This window comes from Hippoglossus hippoglossus, chromosome 5 (assembly GCF_009819705.1).
Source record: "Hippoglossus hippoglossus isolate fHipHip1 chromosome 5, fHipHip1.pri, whole genome shotgun sequence".
NCBI classification, from domain to species: domain Eukaryota; kingdom Metazoa; phylum Chordata; class Actinopteri; order Pleuronectiformes; family Pleuronectidae; genus Hippoglossus; species Hippoglossus hippoglossus.
In genome coordinates, this window is record NC_047155.1 from 25,888,447 (window position 1) to 25,906,830 (window position 18,384).

Consider the following 18,384-nt stretch of genomic DNA (forward strand, 5'->3'; position numbering starts at 1 on the left):
CCCCCCCACCTCACCTCCTTCATTTAAACTGTGCTGCAGTGTAAGGGTCTTCAATGGGAGACAAATAAATACAATGTAATCAAATCTATTTCATGAGAGGATTAAATCTCATCAGATTGTAGTGTTTTCTCGATTGTAAAGGGAGTTCATTATTTCCATTTTATAAAACAGTCAGTAAATCATGATGACATTTTTCCTAATGATACTGTCACCCTATGTCATATTGTAGGTTTCATATGATTGGCTGTTGGGTGAGGAAGTGACTTCATTAAATAAATTAGAATTTGAAATAAAATGTTACATAAAATAGTCATTGAGGGAAGAGGCATTTAGATTTTGTTTTTTAAACAACAAATGTCAAATATGGACTTTAAGAATTTTGTAAGTTAATATTTCCTTATTTCACTATTGATATACACTGTAACATTGACAAAATGTATCTATATCACTATTTCAATTATTGTGAACCATGGGGCATCATGTAATGTGCAAAAATATATTCATAACTTTATCACCACTGCTGAAGTATAAATGTGTGTTTCCACAAGTGAAGAGTCAGACAAAGTGAAGGTTAAATCTTCCTTTATTAAATCTTAAGAGAGACATAATCTACAGTGGTTTGACACCAACGAACAAGTCGTTTATATCAATGACCAACTCACTGAGAGCACTCTGAGTACTGTCCTCTAGAAGACTGAATATATCGTTTACATAAACATAAGGCAGAGGCAAACAGCAAGATGCAACAAACAAAGCATTAAATTAATAAGAGTACAAATTTTAAGAAAATGTTTTGTTGAAACCACATTCAGTACAACTCCATTTATTTTCCATTTGATTGTGTCTGAAAGTGTTGTGATGCAGCACAGCAGAGGTTTGAGAGGTGTTCACCTGCTGGCTCTTCATCTCTGTGCAGACTTGTTTTAAATAAACACTTTGGAGAGACAAATGTTCTCGTCACGGCAGAAAAACCCTGGTGCCTCCTCACACCAGACACAAATATTGACAACAACATGTACAGACCTTTATATTATATAAAGATCCAATAAGAGGAATGTGTTGAATGATGAAGGCTCAACATTTAGTCGACAAATATACACACACACACACACCAGATGAAATAATTACGCTGCAGCAGAGTTCAGAGCCGTGCAGCCATTCAAACCCTGTGTATGCGCGTTTCAATCTGTTCAACTGAAGTCTAATTCAGCCTTCGCACCGGCTGTAAACTGGGGAGTGAATGACAAGTGTTTTAAATTGGGGTTGGACGAAGGGTTCGGGACCATCAGGTGCTTCTGCAGAGGGACATCGATCCTCGCCCACCTCATCATTTGAGGTTACAGGCCAGGACGTCAAAAACAGCCCAAACACTCACACTCAAAGGGTGTGTGTGTGTTGGAGCTCCTCTGAGAACATCACACTGGTGAAGCCCAGTAGATCAGCAGAGTAACCCCGCTGTTCAGCAGGCTGCCCTCACATTAAACTTCCTCAGAGCTGGAGACTCGCTCAGTCTCAGCTCGGGATTCTTTCAGCCACCTCTCAGCTCATTAGTGAACCAAAATGATTCAGACGCAGGCTGTGGTGTGAGCCTTGTCCTGAGACACAACTGCCCTGTAAAGTGAGCAGTGTGAGGTGAGGCTGAGCTTTACTGTTGATGTAGAGAGGGAGTGTAACGTGAGAGCAGCCCGCTAAACAAGCAGGGTTTAACCTCAGCAGCCAGACTGGGCGATGTCTCCACCGGAGCTCTTGGTCACTTCCATGGTGGTAAAGATCTGAGAGGATATAGAGAGACACAGAAACACACGTCAGGCAGTGCAGTTTCATTATGTGGCTTTTACAGACATTGTGTCTTAACTTTTTCTAGAGGCTACCTGGAATCAGTCTCAAAAACAAAACTGAGAGAATATTGTGGCTGTGTGTAAACCACAATCTCAGATAGAGATTTGTGGCATAAGTTGATTTTGAAATGTAAGTGCAAACACTAAAACATCATTAAATTACCTTGATCCGGTAATTTAAAGATACATGAGGCAGCTACTGATAAGATATGGTACGATTCCTTCTTACTGTGGGGTTATTTTATTTATGAAGTGCAGCATGGGTCACACTTTTCTGTCCAAACATGTCTGAGAGAAAATTAACCAAGCCCAACAGTCATTTTGTTAGTGTCTGAGCACCATGCAGTTAATGTAAGCTGCACTGAGTGTGTTACTCTGTCCCTGACATGCATGCTTATTGCTTGTTTTCCCCCATTGCAGATATGTGCAGCGTTAAAAATACAGTGGAAACAGCTAATAGGGATCACATATGTCTGGGCCAAACTGATCACTATAAGTGGTTGATTACTATAACCAAAATTACGCATCTTCTGTACGATAGTCCCAGAACTTGAGGGAAGGTAAACGGCTTTTAAAGATAAGGGCGATATCACATTGCACACTTGCGCATGCACACACACACACGCTCCCTTTTCCCTCCCTCTCTTGTGCTGACTCGCGAACACACAGTTTCCGCTGACGTCTCAGACCCTCTACATTTTAAAAAAGGTAGGTTTTGATTTAAATGACCACCACAATATCAACACTGATCACCACATAATGATCGACACTTTCCTTAAATGAGTTAAGTCTTTCTTTGTAGAACCATTTAGAGAGGTGGAAACAATTTAAATATAAAATAATAAGTAACTATGTATAAACAATATTTTACCACTGAAAAGATGTTAAAATGTATGGGTCCTGAGTTAATCTCAATCTCTTTGCATGCAGCGTTTCTTTGCGTACAGTTTGTTAATCGTTTTGTCTTTGTGGTATGCCCCATCATCTTGTTTTCCATCTTTGTAGTCATTTCACATCCCTTTGTGGACATTATGCCTGCAGCACAATTTCTTTGCAATAGTTTTTTGAACTTTTATGTCAGTGCATCCATGCACATTTGTGAAACTTACCATCTCTACCACATCAGTATAATGAATGAGTACTGCTGGGATCTTAAGACACTAGGATAAATTAATGAAAAGAATAAGACTGTCGCTGTGAAGGATTTTCCCCTGTGGCGTTTGGTTTTTGGAAATTACCAATTACCTTATTGTTCAGCTAGTATTAGGCAGAGGTTTGAAAATAAATTTTTAAAAAAGGAAAACAAAAATGACCTTTCACCCGATGATAAGAAACACAGATGTGTTAAAGCTTTGAATTAATGTGGTCTGACCAAATGTGTGGCACAGTCAGATCATTCACACAGAATTAGCAAATAAAAACAGCAGAGTGACTGTCACCGTCTTAATCACATTTCATACTGTTCAAGAAACCCAAGTGCAATCCTTTGAAATCAGTCTGTAATGTCCTGACATGACATCGACAAAAAATGTTTCCTGCATCAGTTCTGCATTTTCAGATTTTCTTGCTGTGTTCTTACTGGTTAGTTAACAGACGTTTGATAGTGTGAAACAGCCACGTTCTGTTACACTGCGACATGTTTCCTAAGCACTGGGCCTGGTTAGATAAAGTGACAGACTGCAAGACTTCATGCTGCTCTTTGATTAGTCTAATGCAAGTTTAACAGTTTTTAAACAGACAAAAAAAAGACTGACTTGTTTTCTGGCTCAAAAAGGTAAGACGCCCTACCTTCAGGCTAAATGTCGCATTAAGAAGCCACAGCCTCTCAGCTCTGCATCAGGTCTGAACAAAACTCAGATTTCATGCTACTTTTGAGCTTATTACAAAACACTGATGAATTTTCACAGCTAAACGTCCTGTTACAAATATCTGCTGGAGTGAAGGCGAGGTGTGATGTAGTTGCTTGGTCAGAAATGCTTTGGGGTGCTTTCTCACCAACCTTGTTTGGAGTGAAAAGGTACCTCAAACTATGGTCTGGACCAACGGACCACAACTGAGTCCAACCAAAAGAGGTTATGGATAAAACTGGACCATGGTTCTGTTTGTTTGCCTTGTGAAAAACTGTTTGGACTTTCAGACCACCTGTACGAAGTTGACATTTAAGCATAAACTAATAAAAGCAAAAGTGAAAATCTTAGTGGTCCCTCCAGACACCACAAATGCCTAGGGTTGCTTTGGGAAACTGACCACAGAATTATTATTACAGACTGTTTGCTTGAATTTAACTGAAGTGACCAAAACTGAATCAGACCACTGAGGGACAGGGATATATGACATTTTCTTCAGGTGTTCCTGACAAAGCATGCTCACAAGAATGAGAAAGATGTGAGGTAACACCAAAATCTAACCAGTTCATCCTTGTGTTCCAGTCAACGTTTCTACCAAGTTTAAAGAAATACTTTCAAGGGGTTCAGAAACAAACCCAAAAACATAACACCTCTGGCCACAGCTGTCACTGGTGCAGAAGCATGAAAAAAAGTAATTGTCAAACAGTGAGTTGTCTTCTCACCTCAGCACAGGTCGGGTGAATGCCAATGGTGCCGTCCAGCTGCTCCTTGGTGACTCTACATTTCATGGCTGTACCGAAACCCTGCGTCACCTCTCCTGCGTTGGGGCCCAGGTAGTGGAACCCAATGACTCGATCCTACAAAACCAAAACATCATTTATGTGACATGTCGAGGAGTTAAAGTTGTTAGTTGCGATGTTCTTAGTTCTTACAAATGTATTAAAGTATTAATAATCTCACATTGTCAAGTTTATTGCAGATGATCTTGGCGTAGCATCTGTTGTTGTCTCTGCCAGGCACAGTGAACTCCAGAGGCCAGAACAGACTGTGGTACACCTGAACACACACCACAAACACAGTGAAGGCCCATGACCGTAAACAGCAACCAGCTGCATTTTATAAATAAAATGGACAACATCAACTCATCTGGGCTCAAATCATTTTTGGCAGGCAGCTCTAAAAATATTTTTTTCAAAAAGGCAAAATTTTGATGGTCGCATAGATCCGTGGTGTGAAATGAATACAACACAGGGCTCGTATTACTGAAATAAAATTAATGGAGCGATATATATCTTGTGGCTGTCACACGGACCATCTACACAAAAAACAGGAGACAGATAAGAGCAGTAATTGTCACATAGTTACAAATATGCAGTAGATAAAACTATCTGATTGGACAAGTTCTTTAATAGTCAGAGGCAACAAACTATTCAAAAAAATACAAGTTTACCAACATTCCAAAGTGAGTCAGCACAGTTCAATGTTCACAGTAAGGTGAACCTGATGACTAATACATTATTCAGATGAGTCTGTGTGTTACCTCAATGTTGTCTAGCCCGTAGAGCTCAGTGGCTCTGTCCTCTGACAGACCGCAGGAGCCGTACTCCAGTGGAGTGAAAACAGTCGTGGGAACGTTGATGTAGTCACACTGCACAAACAGATATTTAATAATTACTCTTTGTCAGTTAAAATAAATCCTCCTATTGTCTCATGTTGCAAAATTGTGCAGTGGGAATCATTGAGGTTGTCAATCCAAGTGTCTCTTGATGCCCGTGTACCTTGAGCGTTGCTCCCCCATAGAGGCGTCGTGCTAACAGCCTGCCAGCCTGGATGGCGACAGGCGTCAGCTCCCACTTGCCCTCCAGAATGTCTCCGATGGCATAGATATGGGGCACATTGGTCTGCTCTTCATCGTTCACTGGAATTTTTCCATTCCTGGAGGTTGGTACGGAGAATTCAGCAAGGAAGAATGAAACATGCCTAATCTAAATGTTAACTAAAAAAGTAAATACATATTTGGCCTGAAGACCAGCAGCAGAAAAGGACTGTGTCCATCATAAAAAAGGCACAGATCAGATTAAATGGATCTAATGGTGCGTTCAGACCCAACGCCGCATGAAACGTGCGATCAGCGCAGCAAGATCATTTGTGTTTATTTGGGTTAATTGTGGGAAACGAGCTAATAAACACAACTTGGGAGTATTCACCTGTTCTCCTCCAGTAGAGAGGAGAACAGGCATTGTGCATGTTGAGGAAACGCTGGAGAAGCCAGCGCCGTTGTGTGTGGATCCACAAGACAGCACACAGCTTGGTGACCAGCTTGATCACCCCCAAGTTCGGGTCAGTGCCAGGACTGAGTCTGGTGAGTTTCATTCACAGCACTGATCGGATGACGCAACATCGTGCCATGCAAATCTGATTGGTGCGACGCCCGGGGGGAGAGATGCAAGTTTGGCGTCTACACGCATCTTTGCATTGACTTTGTATGCATGGCACGTTCAGTGTGATTGCAACATAAGGTCATGTTGGGCTGCATGGAGCGATGTGTGTGGAGCAGTATTTTTATAAACCATGTTTATATTCTACTCTGTACAGCAGCAGACCAGGCAAACCTTAAAGTGGCCCCTGACTCCGGGGGCCTTGAGGCTGTGTGTCAGCTTCATCTAAATACTACTATGGTCATAAGACTGGGGCATATGACTCAGAGCGCTCTTATAAACTGGCCTCATGCTCTCTTAATCCCTGTTAGCCTCAGTCTGAACCTTTCAGTCATTCACAAGAAGTGGAAAGATATCCTCAAAGAAAAGGCTACAATGCAGTAACATTAGCAATATATTATCAACTGCAAAACATGCCGTTTAGCTCTAGATTTCTAACTAAATCCCTGAAACTACTAACAGGTAGGAAAAAGGGGCAAAAGGAAATGCATAGAAGAGGAACATGAAGCCAACCTGAGTCTAATCAATCTGAGTAGATGATGTAAAGTAATGACAATTGCATGTTAAGCTCTTACACTTAGATAACCTGTTGAAAACCTGCTGATAAACTGTATGAAGGCTTTCTCACTTTACGAACAAGACAACCCCCCTCCTTCTTGATCCAATCCCCAGCACACACACACCCCCCCCCGCAGAGCGCCACAGGACGGAAAGAACTGCTGAATCACTATGACTGCACCATGAGTCTTAAAGGCACAGGCTGCCATGTGTAATAAAGAAGACTGCCTAGTTAAAAAAAAGATACAATGGAGATAATAAACTTACTTTGGGTTGACTGTGACCCCTGTTTTGTCCAGTCCAAGCTTGTCTGTGCATGCGTCTCGGCCCACTGCTACCAGCACCTGAAGAACAGAGCAATGTTTTTATTTAGTTGAAAAAAGTAGAAAATTACATGTATTAAAATAAATAGTTCCCTTTCTTCATTATGAGAAAATTATGAAATAAAGTGCAGTTTCTAAATCAACATTGCTGTTTTAATCAAACCAATTTCAAATTAAATCACTCGATACTTTCTTCCTCCATTTTTTTTATTCATGTGCACTTTAATCATTTAATTTACTACTTCGACCCGTCACAGAATTCTAGTGTCAATGATTTCTTTAACTATCACACAAACTACTGTTTTCTTTTCCATTTTAAGTACAACATATTAATGTGGCAATTTATTACATCATGTCTTTTATGATTGAACACTTTGGAATTACATACAACATGAGGCCAGAGAGAAACGTCATTAATAACTTGTAGAACATGGATGGAGTAACAGGAAAGATGACGTGATAGATGACTACATACGGTGTTAAACTCTTCCTCGATGATCTCGTCGCTTTCTGTGGACTTAGCTGTCACCTTCAGCCTGCCAGGAGTGCCTGCTTCCAGCTCCTCTATCTGACACACAGATGCAGGAGAGTCAGAGGGGAAAGAATTCTTTGACCTTCTGTCAGAAGTTAAGCTTAAAAATAAGATTTATGATATAATATGGACAGACAATAAACTTGGTTATGCACAGATCACAATCTGCTGACCGCCTGTTGTCTTACAATTTGTAAGATCAAATTTTTTACATCAACATCTATCTTCAAATTGATTATTTATTTTTTACTGTGTTATGCATATTTGCCAATTTTAACTTTCCACTATTTTTCAATTTGACAGTATTTCCATTGGAGGCAGCACCAGTTAACACTCACCTTCACAGGGACATATTTACGGAGGAACTTTACACCATGTTCCTCCATGTGCTCTCCAGCACGGTTGGCCATTTCCTGGTCAAAGCCCCTAAGCAGAATGGACCGCACCATGATGGTAACGTCAATGCCCAGGCCGGCTAGGAAACCACCGCATTCCAGCGCCACGTAGGACGCCCCAATAACCAAAGTCTTTCCCGGGCAGTAAGGCAACGAGAAGAGGTCATCGCTTGTGGAATAACAGACAAAGGGCAGAGGACGTCAAACAGAGCAAGGTAAAAACAAAACTATCCAACAAGCAAACATGACTTTACAATTGTTGGTTTGCTTTTTAAGTGAGAGCAGGAATCAGAGGATTTCTGATTAAAAATACAAATGTCAGCTCTTCATACTACATGCTCAGGTAAACAAAACAGTAATGGACACAAAATAACTCTGCATTACGGATGTGTCCAGACTGGGGTTGTGTCTTATGTCACACTACCACCTTTGCTTTGTGGGACTGATTGAGCAGCACGAGACCATTTGCAGTTTGTCAAAACGGCAGCATAATCCCATGAAACACCTGAGGACAATCTTACACAACATTTAGACTGCTGGGAGATTAATGGATACCCGGAGGTATTACCACCTGCAGAGGCTACAAGACTCCAGATCATTAAAGGGCGTGTTTGTGTTTTCAAAGAATCATACGTCTGCTGAATCCTGGATCTGGACGGAGCTTTCAGTATCAAAGCATGTTATTAGACATGACTGTTATTACAGTACAGCTATCATGTAGCATGTATTGGACCGTCTGTGCTCACCTGGTGATGCAGTACTCCTTGTCTCCAGGGACGCCCAGATAGCGCGGCCTCTCACCTGTAGCTAGGATAAAATTTGCTGCGGTATAAAATGTCTCCTTCCCTCGTTTGTTTAACGCCTGTCAGAAAACACAAAACAGAAGCAGTCAAAATTTTGTTGAGGCAAGGAGCGGAGTTACAACAAGCAATTCTGACTGATTCGTCATGAAGAAACTATTTGTCAATGATGTACAGGATGTTTTGAAACATTCATAAATTATGGTGCAGCCTGTAGGGGAGGCAAGATGTTTAGCAAGGTCTATTTAAGACAACTGGGTCACCATAACGACAGACTAGATACAATGAAGACAGCCTATAATAGTGATGAGATTTGAGATGAGAACTTGACCTCTCCTAAGAGTCGAACCAAACCAGCAATCCAAGTTAAACATCTGCGCACACACACACAGAAGGTTCCTTTATATGAAAAGTACTCATTTACCTTGATTTTGTGTGGTTCAGTGAACTCTGCATAGGCATTGACATAGTTGACATTCTTGTCTCTTAGTGCCACCCTGTAGCCCCAGTTCAACGAGCCAATGTAGTTGTTCACCGCCGTCCTCATCGTCTCCCAGTTGTGTTTCACTGAGGACAGAGAAACATCCATGTTATTAGTAGAATGACAAAAACGCAACTCTAGACAAGGCTTGCTTCCAATTTACTATAGCAAGCCGTTGAGACTTCATGACCTTGTGGATTGGTTATCTGAGCCCTAACCTTTCTCGTCAAACTCCCAGCCAAACTTGCGTGCGTCCTGCATGGCAGTACCCAACATGGCCGTCTGGTGCATCAGCTTCTTGGGAATGCAGCCCACGTTCACACAAGTTCCACCAAGACCTGATTGACCGAGCAGAAACATGAACAAAACAAGGAAATTGTCAGTTAGCAAATAATTACCGTATTATGTGTATCCAAGTAGGTATCCTGAAGTGGAAGCATCTTACCCCAGGTGGTTCCTTTAGGTGTGGGCACAACATAGTCCAGCACCATGACCTTCTTCCCCAATAAAGCAGCTTCCTATTGTCAACAGAGCCAATGTTACTGCAACATTTAACAGATTACCCAACATCTTTTGAAATCTGAATAGAAGTGTTCAGTTAATGGCTCAAACAAGTCTAACGTTGTGATGCTGTTATTAGTAACCACAGCTTGAGTTTCACTCGGATCCTCTGACAAGCCACAGAGCAGCAGCCTCTACGGGTTTGAACAGGTACCAGTGCGAGTGTGTTGCAGCTTATCTTGTCACCTTTGAGCAGGCCAGGCCTCCAGATCCTCCTCCGATGACTATCAGGTCATAGTCATAGGATTCATTTTCACCACTCAGGAGCTGCTGCAGGCTGCCATCTTTGTAAGCCTGACACAAACATGAACACAAGACTGATCAATACCTTAAATACAAATCACGTGGCTACAATAAGCACAACCAATTTCAAATATGAAAATCATTTCAAGATCTTTCATTAAGCTTAAGGACAATATTAAGAACATTTTATAAACCAAGTGAGTCATTGAGGAAAACAATCAGCTCAAATGAATTAGTAATACAAAATAATTAGTTCAAGAGTGCGTTAGCCAGTTATCAGCAAGACAACTGGAATTTGTGAATGGCAGCTTTTCACAAAGTAATTTTATAGACTTATCTAATAAAACATTTATTAAATGTTGCCTAATGCCAACTTTAACCGACGGCAGCATGTAGCACATGTAGAAAACAAATCCTCACATGTACAAGCAACATCATAACCAGCACAGCCCAGTACACACAGTTAATTGTGGTTGAATTCAAATCACTGAAATTAAAGTTCACATTGTGCGCTGATGAGATCCAATACTTAATATGCAGCCTATTTAAGCTTGTTTACCAGCTCATTTCACTACACACTAAGTGGCAAATACAAAAGGGAGAGCAGCTGGCCCCACACCAAGCCTAATATTTTCCCGCATTAGCACAACTCAGTAGACATAATTAGCTTCAGCAATTTTCCTCACATTTCTAGTATTTGCTAATATGGCTCACTGACGTGACCTCTTACCAAACCATAACCCTCCTGTTATCCTCAAATTTACTAACATCGTTTATCCAGGGGGTCATTTTGACACCAGCAATTAAAAAACCCCAGAAAATTCATGCTTCAGGTGCTTTATGTTGCTGTTTTGACTTCTTAAATAGCCCTTTGTATGAAATGTAACACCCCCACCTACACCATAATACATCCAGAATACCGATTGGGACTATAACAAAAATATGCAAATCATCAAAATCTCACAAATTTACCTAAAATTGGAAAGAGAGATCTTTTGGGGATTTGTAAGTAATTATGTTATTTCCCATCAGTCCTGCATTGCATCTCTGTCATCAAAGTGTATGACATGACAGAAATAATGCATCGTTTTTAGATATATGGTGGCTAGAAATATTACGCTTCCAGTATTCCAACTGCTTGTTGTTGATACGTTTCTTCACTGTCAAATAGCTGAAAAAACCTCACTGGCAAAAATCCTTTTTCTCAGATATTATTTTCAATTAAGAACAAGCATGATGAGAAAACACACAGAGCATCAGGAGAAGTGGTTCGCGCACAGCTACAGATATGATTGGGTAGATTAGGGCCCCAAAGCAGAGGAAGTCCTTCACTGCCTGTGCCCTTGGCAAGACACTGAACCCCAAATTACCCCTGACAGCTGTGCCACAAGTGTGTGAGTGATATGTGATGGACAAAATGCTGCACATAGATACACTGCATGAATGTGGATGAATGGCAAAACTGTACTATAAAAAACATTGGTCATTTTGACAAGAAAAACTGCTTTATAAAATATAGACAACTTCTGATATTCTGCTCTGTATTCAGAGGAAAGAAAACACCGTAGACCTTCATGAGTCATTTATATGTATATAAAAAAAATTGTGGGTTGAGTATCAAGTCACCTGGAACAAACTGTGTGAACAAACAAACACTGTTTCTGGTGTCTGGACATTCCATTCGACTGAGTAACACAATGAGTATTCTGAGCAGCAAAGAACACAACAAGTCAAACTGATCCACCCCTTTGTTCTCTACCTGCATCGTTTTGTCACAGCCTCCGAGGTGTGTCTTGTTGATGAAGACGTTAGGAACAGTTTTCTGTCCAGTCATCTCAAGCAGCATCTCCTGGTAGCTGGTTCCATCCTCTGGAGACAAGAGTTCATATAGTTTACACATAAAGACACTTTCCCCTGGCCAAAAATATAACATCTGGCTTTTGTCTGCAATGGGAATCGATACAATTTGTATTCACTCAAATGACTAGACACAGGTTGGTCTGATGTTTTTCCTTCTTAAAAATCAGCTCTGACCAACAGTGATAAAACGTGACACCTGGGTGAACACGCTGATCTGGAGAGACAGTGTGAGAGCATCTCTGTTTCTGGTACGTCTGAGATGTTGTACATGGTGCACCGGGGGGAAAAAACGAGTTTGTCCACAATAAAAAAAAACAAAACATGTATATAACGGCTATTTTTGATGTAAAAGTCACTAGGGTTGTTAAAAAAAAAATACTCATTCCTTCCATATACTGTATGCACTGTTCATGAGGCAATAGCTCTGGCTTGTGCATTTGTTTTGCATCATACAGAGTACCTGACAATCCACAAATACAATGGAAAAACCTAAGCACAAACTTGCTATGCCATGAAAGTTTATTTTTTTGACTTTTTAGTCTGCTTAAAACAAGCAAAACTTCACTTTAATAAAAAGTAAAATCCTGACCGTCTGTTTCACCTGTAACAGTTGACAACCAATGCAAAGTAGCATAGTTGCTGTAGTTACCTGCTGTTTAATGCCTGTTAGATTTCCTGTCTGTTAGATTTAGACAGGAAGGTAAACAATCAACCAGATGTTGGCTTGAGGTTCTAACAATGTAATATTCTTAATGGTGATTGATTTTAACATCCCTGCATGTGACGTTTAACACAGCAGCTGAGACAGTGACAGAAATAACTCAGCGAGACAGGGCATGGAGGTTGGTGTTTACTGAGATTAGGCACGAGGCCAAGATATCCTCTGTGAGTGACTCAGCATGTTTTAGACTGCTGCAAAGAAAGAGCAGTACATCATGAAATAGATAGAAATCTGTAAGGGTTCAAACTCAAATTATGAAAATCCATTTTATATTCCCTATTAATCTAAGGATGAAATACATGGCAGGCAAATGAGAGATCAACAAACTGACAACACAAAACATTATACTTGGCACGTAGCATTTTACGTTTAATATAGAATAAAAGATAATAGTCTATCTCACCTAATAGGTCCAGCTCCACCACGTTACACTCCACTTTCAGCTCCTTGAACAGATCTTTCACCTGCAGAGACACAAAATGACAAATGTCACGTGGTACAGATTTCCTAATGAACAATAGGCAAATAGCCTTAAAACAAACTTTTATTATAGGAGGCAAAAAACGTTATGTTCACAGCAAGCGTCACCACCACAACTTAATAACATAGATGACAGCATGAACAATATCGTGTGTTAAAAGTAGTTAACCTCAGTGCCTCAATTGTGTTGAATTTGAGGATTTCGCAACAGGAAACTAAGCTATTATGGGATACTAACTATGTGGGAACGTTTAAGAATAAGGCTGTCGTGTAAACCGGACACCCTTAACGACAGCACATGTTTTATACGAGCTCTGCATAGTTTAGTTGCTCAGTTTGTTAAACGCTATGACTTATGTAACTTTTATACCCGAGATGAGCTGCTAACTATTCGCTTTAACTTAATAACACTTGACATGTATGTGTACCAGGTGCCGCCCTAGCGCTGCCTGTTAACGGGTCTGACGTTAGCCGCGTTGTGTGGCTTTGCTAACGCTGTAGTGATAAACTTAGCACTGGGGCGCAAGTCCAAGTTGCCGACTGATTTAACTTAGCAAGGACCATCCAGCAATTAGACCGAGCCCGTCCACTACGCGGGACAAGACGGAAGTTTCCGACTCCCCCGCCCCCGCGAAGACACGGACATCTCACCTTGATGCAGAACGGACAGTAGCTTTTACTGAACACCATCACTTGGTTGATAGCGATGAGCTGCTGTATCCGAGACTTGAGCTCGTTCTTCCCGGTGTCATGATCCACAGGAGGCATTTTTCCGCAGATATCCGTGTGCCTGCGCGGGGCAAGCCTCGAGACACGACTGACTATAGAGGGAGGGGGGGGGGGAGTCTAATGACGCCGCTCCGAGTCTCTGTGTGTGGATATAAAAATGTCTTCCAGTCTCTTGGGTGTTTCTCCAGGAGCCCGCAGTAACAAGCAGCCGGCCTGGGGCTCTCCTCTGTGGTCAGTGGCTCCTGCACCACCCGCGCCAAACCTCCTTTATTATCGGCTCTTACTATCTGGGTGCGCTCGATCCGTGGCACCTCGCTCACCGCATACAACCATACTGACGACTGTGGCAGGGAGGAACTCCGCCCGCGCGTTCAATCTCGTGCCTCAAAACGTACCTACCCACAACACGTCACTGGCTCGTCGATTTACGTGTCATAAAAGCACCAAACTAAAAATCCATCAAAACCATCAATGTTTTTCAGAGTTTGACTTTTTGAAAAATCAAACTCTCGCGTCCTTTTCCTAATTTTTATTTCCTTTTCTTCTTTGTTGTTGTTTTCATTCATTTGTTCATTGTTGATTATTTATTCTGCTAGATTTTCTTGATATATAATTAATGTGACAATTTATGACCATCTTATCTTTCTGTTTCAATACTGTATGTGGGGACTGCCTACAATAAAGGTTGTTGATCAAATAAATTAAATAAATAAACACACAAAACTGTCATCACCCCTAAATATTAACATTAAAAACCAATTATTTTAGACCTACACGCGTGTTAAGATGAAGAAATAAAGACTTCACTGAAGTTTGTGCAGCTATAACCGAAGTGTGGGGGCCTACAGGCACTTCTGATAGACAGCTAACCCTGAATTAAGAGAGGAGTGAAGTGAAACGAAGAATAACATGCGGATATTTAATGTTTGCAACACAACGCAAAGTCACTGGATGATCATGTGGCTGCTTAGAGTTATAGATTTATATCTTGTCACCTCGACTTGACTGAGTCCATCAAGTCCATACGCAAATACATAGTTATTTAGCGCCACCTGCTGGTGAAAGTAGTCTATGACAAGCAACAGGTGCATCGTATTTTATATACAGTTCAAGTTTATATTCTATATATAAGAGTTTTATTTGTCATGTACAAGTTGGACGACAAGAAGCAGGTCAGTGAGGCAGTAATTGGTATAATAATTAAATAAAAATAGAACAAAGTAGAAGGAGTGTCGTATAAAAAACTACAACATTAAAAATTCTATACATTCAAATATGTAGTGTAATATGTAGTGTAATTTATTTCCCATTAGATTCCCATGTTCATTTCAGTATTTCTCAGCTTACCAACTGTATGTTCTCTATGTAATTGTCGTTGGAAAAGTTATAAATCATAATGTCTTCTCCTCACACTTCCCCCTTAAATCAATGTTTCACTGTACTCTAGCATTATATTTTTCTGTTCAAGTAGGTGATTTAGCATTGCACTTTTCTAAAGTTGAGGGATTCACATAAGCAAGTCAAGGCCGATGAAAACAAGGCAGACTAATCTTGACTTTTGGACCCTTACATGTGTTAAGCTCTAGAATCACTCGTTCCCACATTTCTCATATTGCAGTTTTAAAGCATCTGTCCTCACACTGTCTGTTAAAAAATGTGATGTCTCAGGTCCAAACCGAGATGACCCTGATGCCATTATCATGGTAATTTTTTTCAGATTTTAGATAACCCCCTTCTGAGCCACAGCAGATATTTTAGATGATGAGTTTCACACGACCTTCTGACAAATAAACTGATCTTTACGTATAAATAAGGTGGACTGCCCCTTTACACCGTCAAAACCAGTAATGAATTTTTTTACCATTTAATCCAATAGTTTGTTTCTATGATAGTTGAATCAATGAATCTGTGAACAAACGTATTGCTTATTAGAGACATCCAGCAGCTACACAGAGCAACATTAGCCTATGGAGTCACATTTCTGACTACCTGGTGACTGTAGGATCAACAATCTCTTTCTTTTAGCTGTGTTACCTTTGCCCCTGTGATATCTGGATTTTTACTGTTCACTAGCGTCACTAGCCGACCTCATTGAAATTATTTTATATCCCCCAATCCTCTTCTGTCAACCATTTTGAGTTATGTTTGAAATCACAATGCTGGACTATAGAATCTTGGAAAAAAATCAATTGCAGTCGATATCTATCAGATAAATCAATTAACCAAATTTAAGGAAATATTGTTCGTTGTTTTTCAATTGTTATTTACTCCATTGCCATCAGACAATAGCCTAAAATGGAGGACAGTTGATGATCTTGTTAATAGTGCAGCAGCCTCAATGTGTATGAAACTCAACACTGCCGCCCCTCTGAAAAACAAAGTAATGCACCAGAGGAGTTTAGCTCCATAAAACAATTCATAAACATGTGGTTTAAAACAGAAATTGTCAAAGTTCGAAAGGAGGTGATGTTCCATTTGCTCCAAAAATACAGGCTCACTTGTGTTTCCTAGAGTAAGAGTAGAATGGGAGGTAGAGGCTTCAGCTACCAGGCTCCTCTCCTGTGGAGCCATCTCCCACGTTGGGTTCGGGAGGCGGTTCCCAGAGAAAACCCACACAGACACAGGGAGACCCCGTCAGGTTCAAACCCAGAACCTTCTTGATGTGAGGCTAACTACTGCATCATGCCACCCCCATTCTGCAAAGTGCCTAGCAACCCGTGTTGTGATTTGGCTCTATCCAAATAAAACTGAATGGAACTGTCATTTGATACAATGTTGTCGTAAAAGTTCTTGGTTATAGCAGCTTTATAATTTGAACATTATATTTTCCGCAAGGACATTGTCAGGGCCAGTAGACCTCATGGGCACCAAAGATCAGTCCTTATGAGGCAAACATATATTTTTTTGGTCCTGGTTATTGGAGTAAGACATGAATAATGGTTAGGTTAAGGTTATGATTAGGCATGTATTAGTCAAGGTTAAGGTTAGGGATCAGGTTTTGGTTAAACTGTCCATGATGAATGGAAGTGAATGCAAAATCTTAATGAGCATAGCTGTGCAAACCTGTGTGTGTGTCCAGGTATTACTCATGTTCTAGGTACATAAAGCTGCTAACACAGTCACATTATGGGGACTTGTCTACCTTATGGGGACAAAGAGCAAGTCTCCATAATGTAAAACATTACATTTTACATTTTAAGGTGGAATTATGTTTTAAGTAAGAATGTTTTAAAGTTGGGTCTAGGTTAAGGTTAGGTTTAGGCAACTAGTAACTATGGTTATGGTTAGAGTAAGTCATTGTAAGTCAATGTAAGGTCCTCTGAAGTCATGGAAACACGACTGTGTGTGTGTGTGTGTGTGTGTGTGTGTGTGTGTGTGTGTGTGTGTGTGTGTGTGTGTGTGTGTGTGTGTGTGTGTGTGTGTTTATGTGAGTATAGAGCATATTGAGTCAGAACAAAAGTCAGAAAAGTATTACAAACAGACTTTGTGTTAATGTAGCCCCCGCCTTGTCTACCTTATGGGGACAAAGAGCAAGTCTCCATAATGTAAAACATTACATTTTACATTTTAAGGTGGAATTATGTTTTAAGTAAGAATGTTTTAAAGTTGGGTTTAGGTTAAGGTTAGGATTAGGCAAGTAGTAACTATGGTTATGGTTAGACTAAGTCAATGTAAGGTCCTCTGAAGTCATGGAAACACGACTGTGTGTGTTTATGTGAGCATAGAGCATATTGAGTCAGAACAAAAGTCAGAAAAGTATTAGAAACAGACTTTGTGTTAATGTAGCCCCCTCCTCAGAAAAAACAACAGAAGACGTCTTCAGAGGAGAGAAGCACATACATCTGCTATGACTCTACTTAATCTGACTCACAGTGGATATGTGCCAATACATTTGTGTTACATATTAGTTGTATTTTGTTGTCAGTAAACTATAAGCCTCGGGTTTATTTTTCATGAGATCTACAATAAAACCCAAGTTTTTATAGGTTGTGTGAGGAGGTTGGGGACTGAATGATCCCAGGTTTAGTCAGTGTAGCTGTAATTACTGAATATCCCAGTCAAATGAGATGTGAAGGGTAAACATTGGGGTGTAACTATTAGTCATGTCACTATTGTGAGAAGCAGATGTGTCAATAGTGACCAACTCAGCAAACACCTCACCAGACAGAGGATGAGGCAATGTGATGTGTCAGTGTTCCAGGTAAGAAACACATGATCTAAAGGGATAGTTCACCCAAAAATGAAAAGTTACTCATTGTCTACTCACCACTATGCCGATGGAGGAGTGGGTGAAGTGTTTGAGGCCACAAAGCACTTTAGGAGTTCCAGGGGTGAACAGTGTTTTAGCCAAATCCAATACAACTGAAGTCAAGGGTGACCACTTCTTCAAACGTAAAAAAACAAAAAACAGAAACAAAACATAACCTGACTCCATACTGCTCCTGTGGTGTCATCCAAGTGTCCATAAGCCACTATAGGAATGGCATCATTTATCAAGTTTTTAGCCAAAATGTCCTGTGATATCCTCCCCTGGAGCCATGTTCATTTGTGTATCACAGCGGACAATATGGAGGCAGT

The 18,384-nt window shown here is 40.5% G+C and overlaps 1 protein-coding gene across 1 annotated transcript; it reads right to left on the reverse strand.

Annotated features, from left to right (window-relative positions):
- Positions 1-565: 565 nt before the first annotated feature.
- Positions 566-14,111, reverse strand: txnrd3 (thioredoxin reductase 3). Its single transcript, XM_034585589.1, has 16 exons — positions 13,729-14,111; positions 13,001-13,061; positions 11,776-11,885; positions 9,960-10,067; positions 9,658-9,730; positions 9,431-9,550; positions 9,156-9,298; positions 8,678-8,793; positions 7,875-8,100; positions 7,480-7,572; positions 6,949-7,025; positions 5,464-5,620; positions 5,226-5,333; positions 4,646-4,741; positions 4,408-4,542; positions 566-1,772 (listed from the first exon to the last, which is right to left on the reverse strand). The coding sequence occupies exons 1-16, from the start codon at positions 13,843-13,845 to the stop codon at positions 1,710-1,712; spliced, it is 1,803 nt and encodes a 600-aa protein (XP_034441480.1). The 5' UTR covers positions 13,846-14,111; the 3' UTR covers positions 566-1,709.
- Between the last annotated feature and the right edge of the window lie 4,273 nt (positions 14,112-18,384).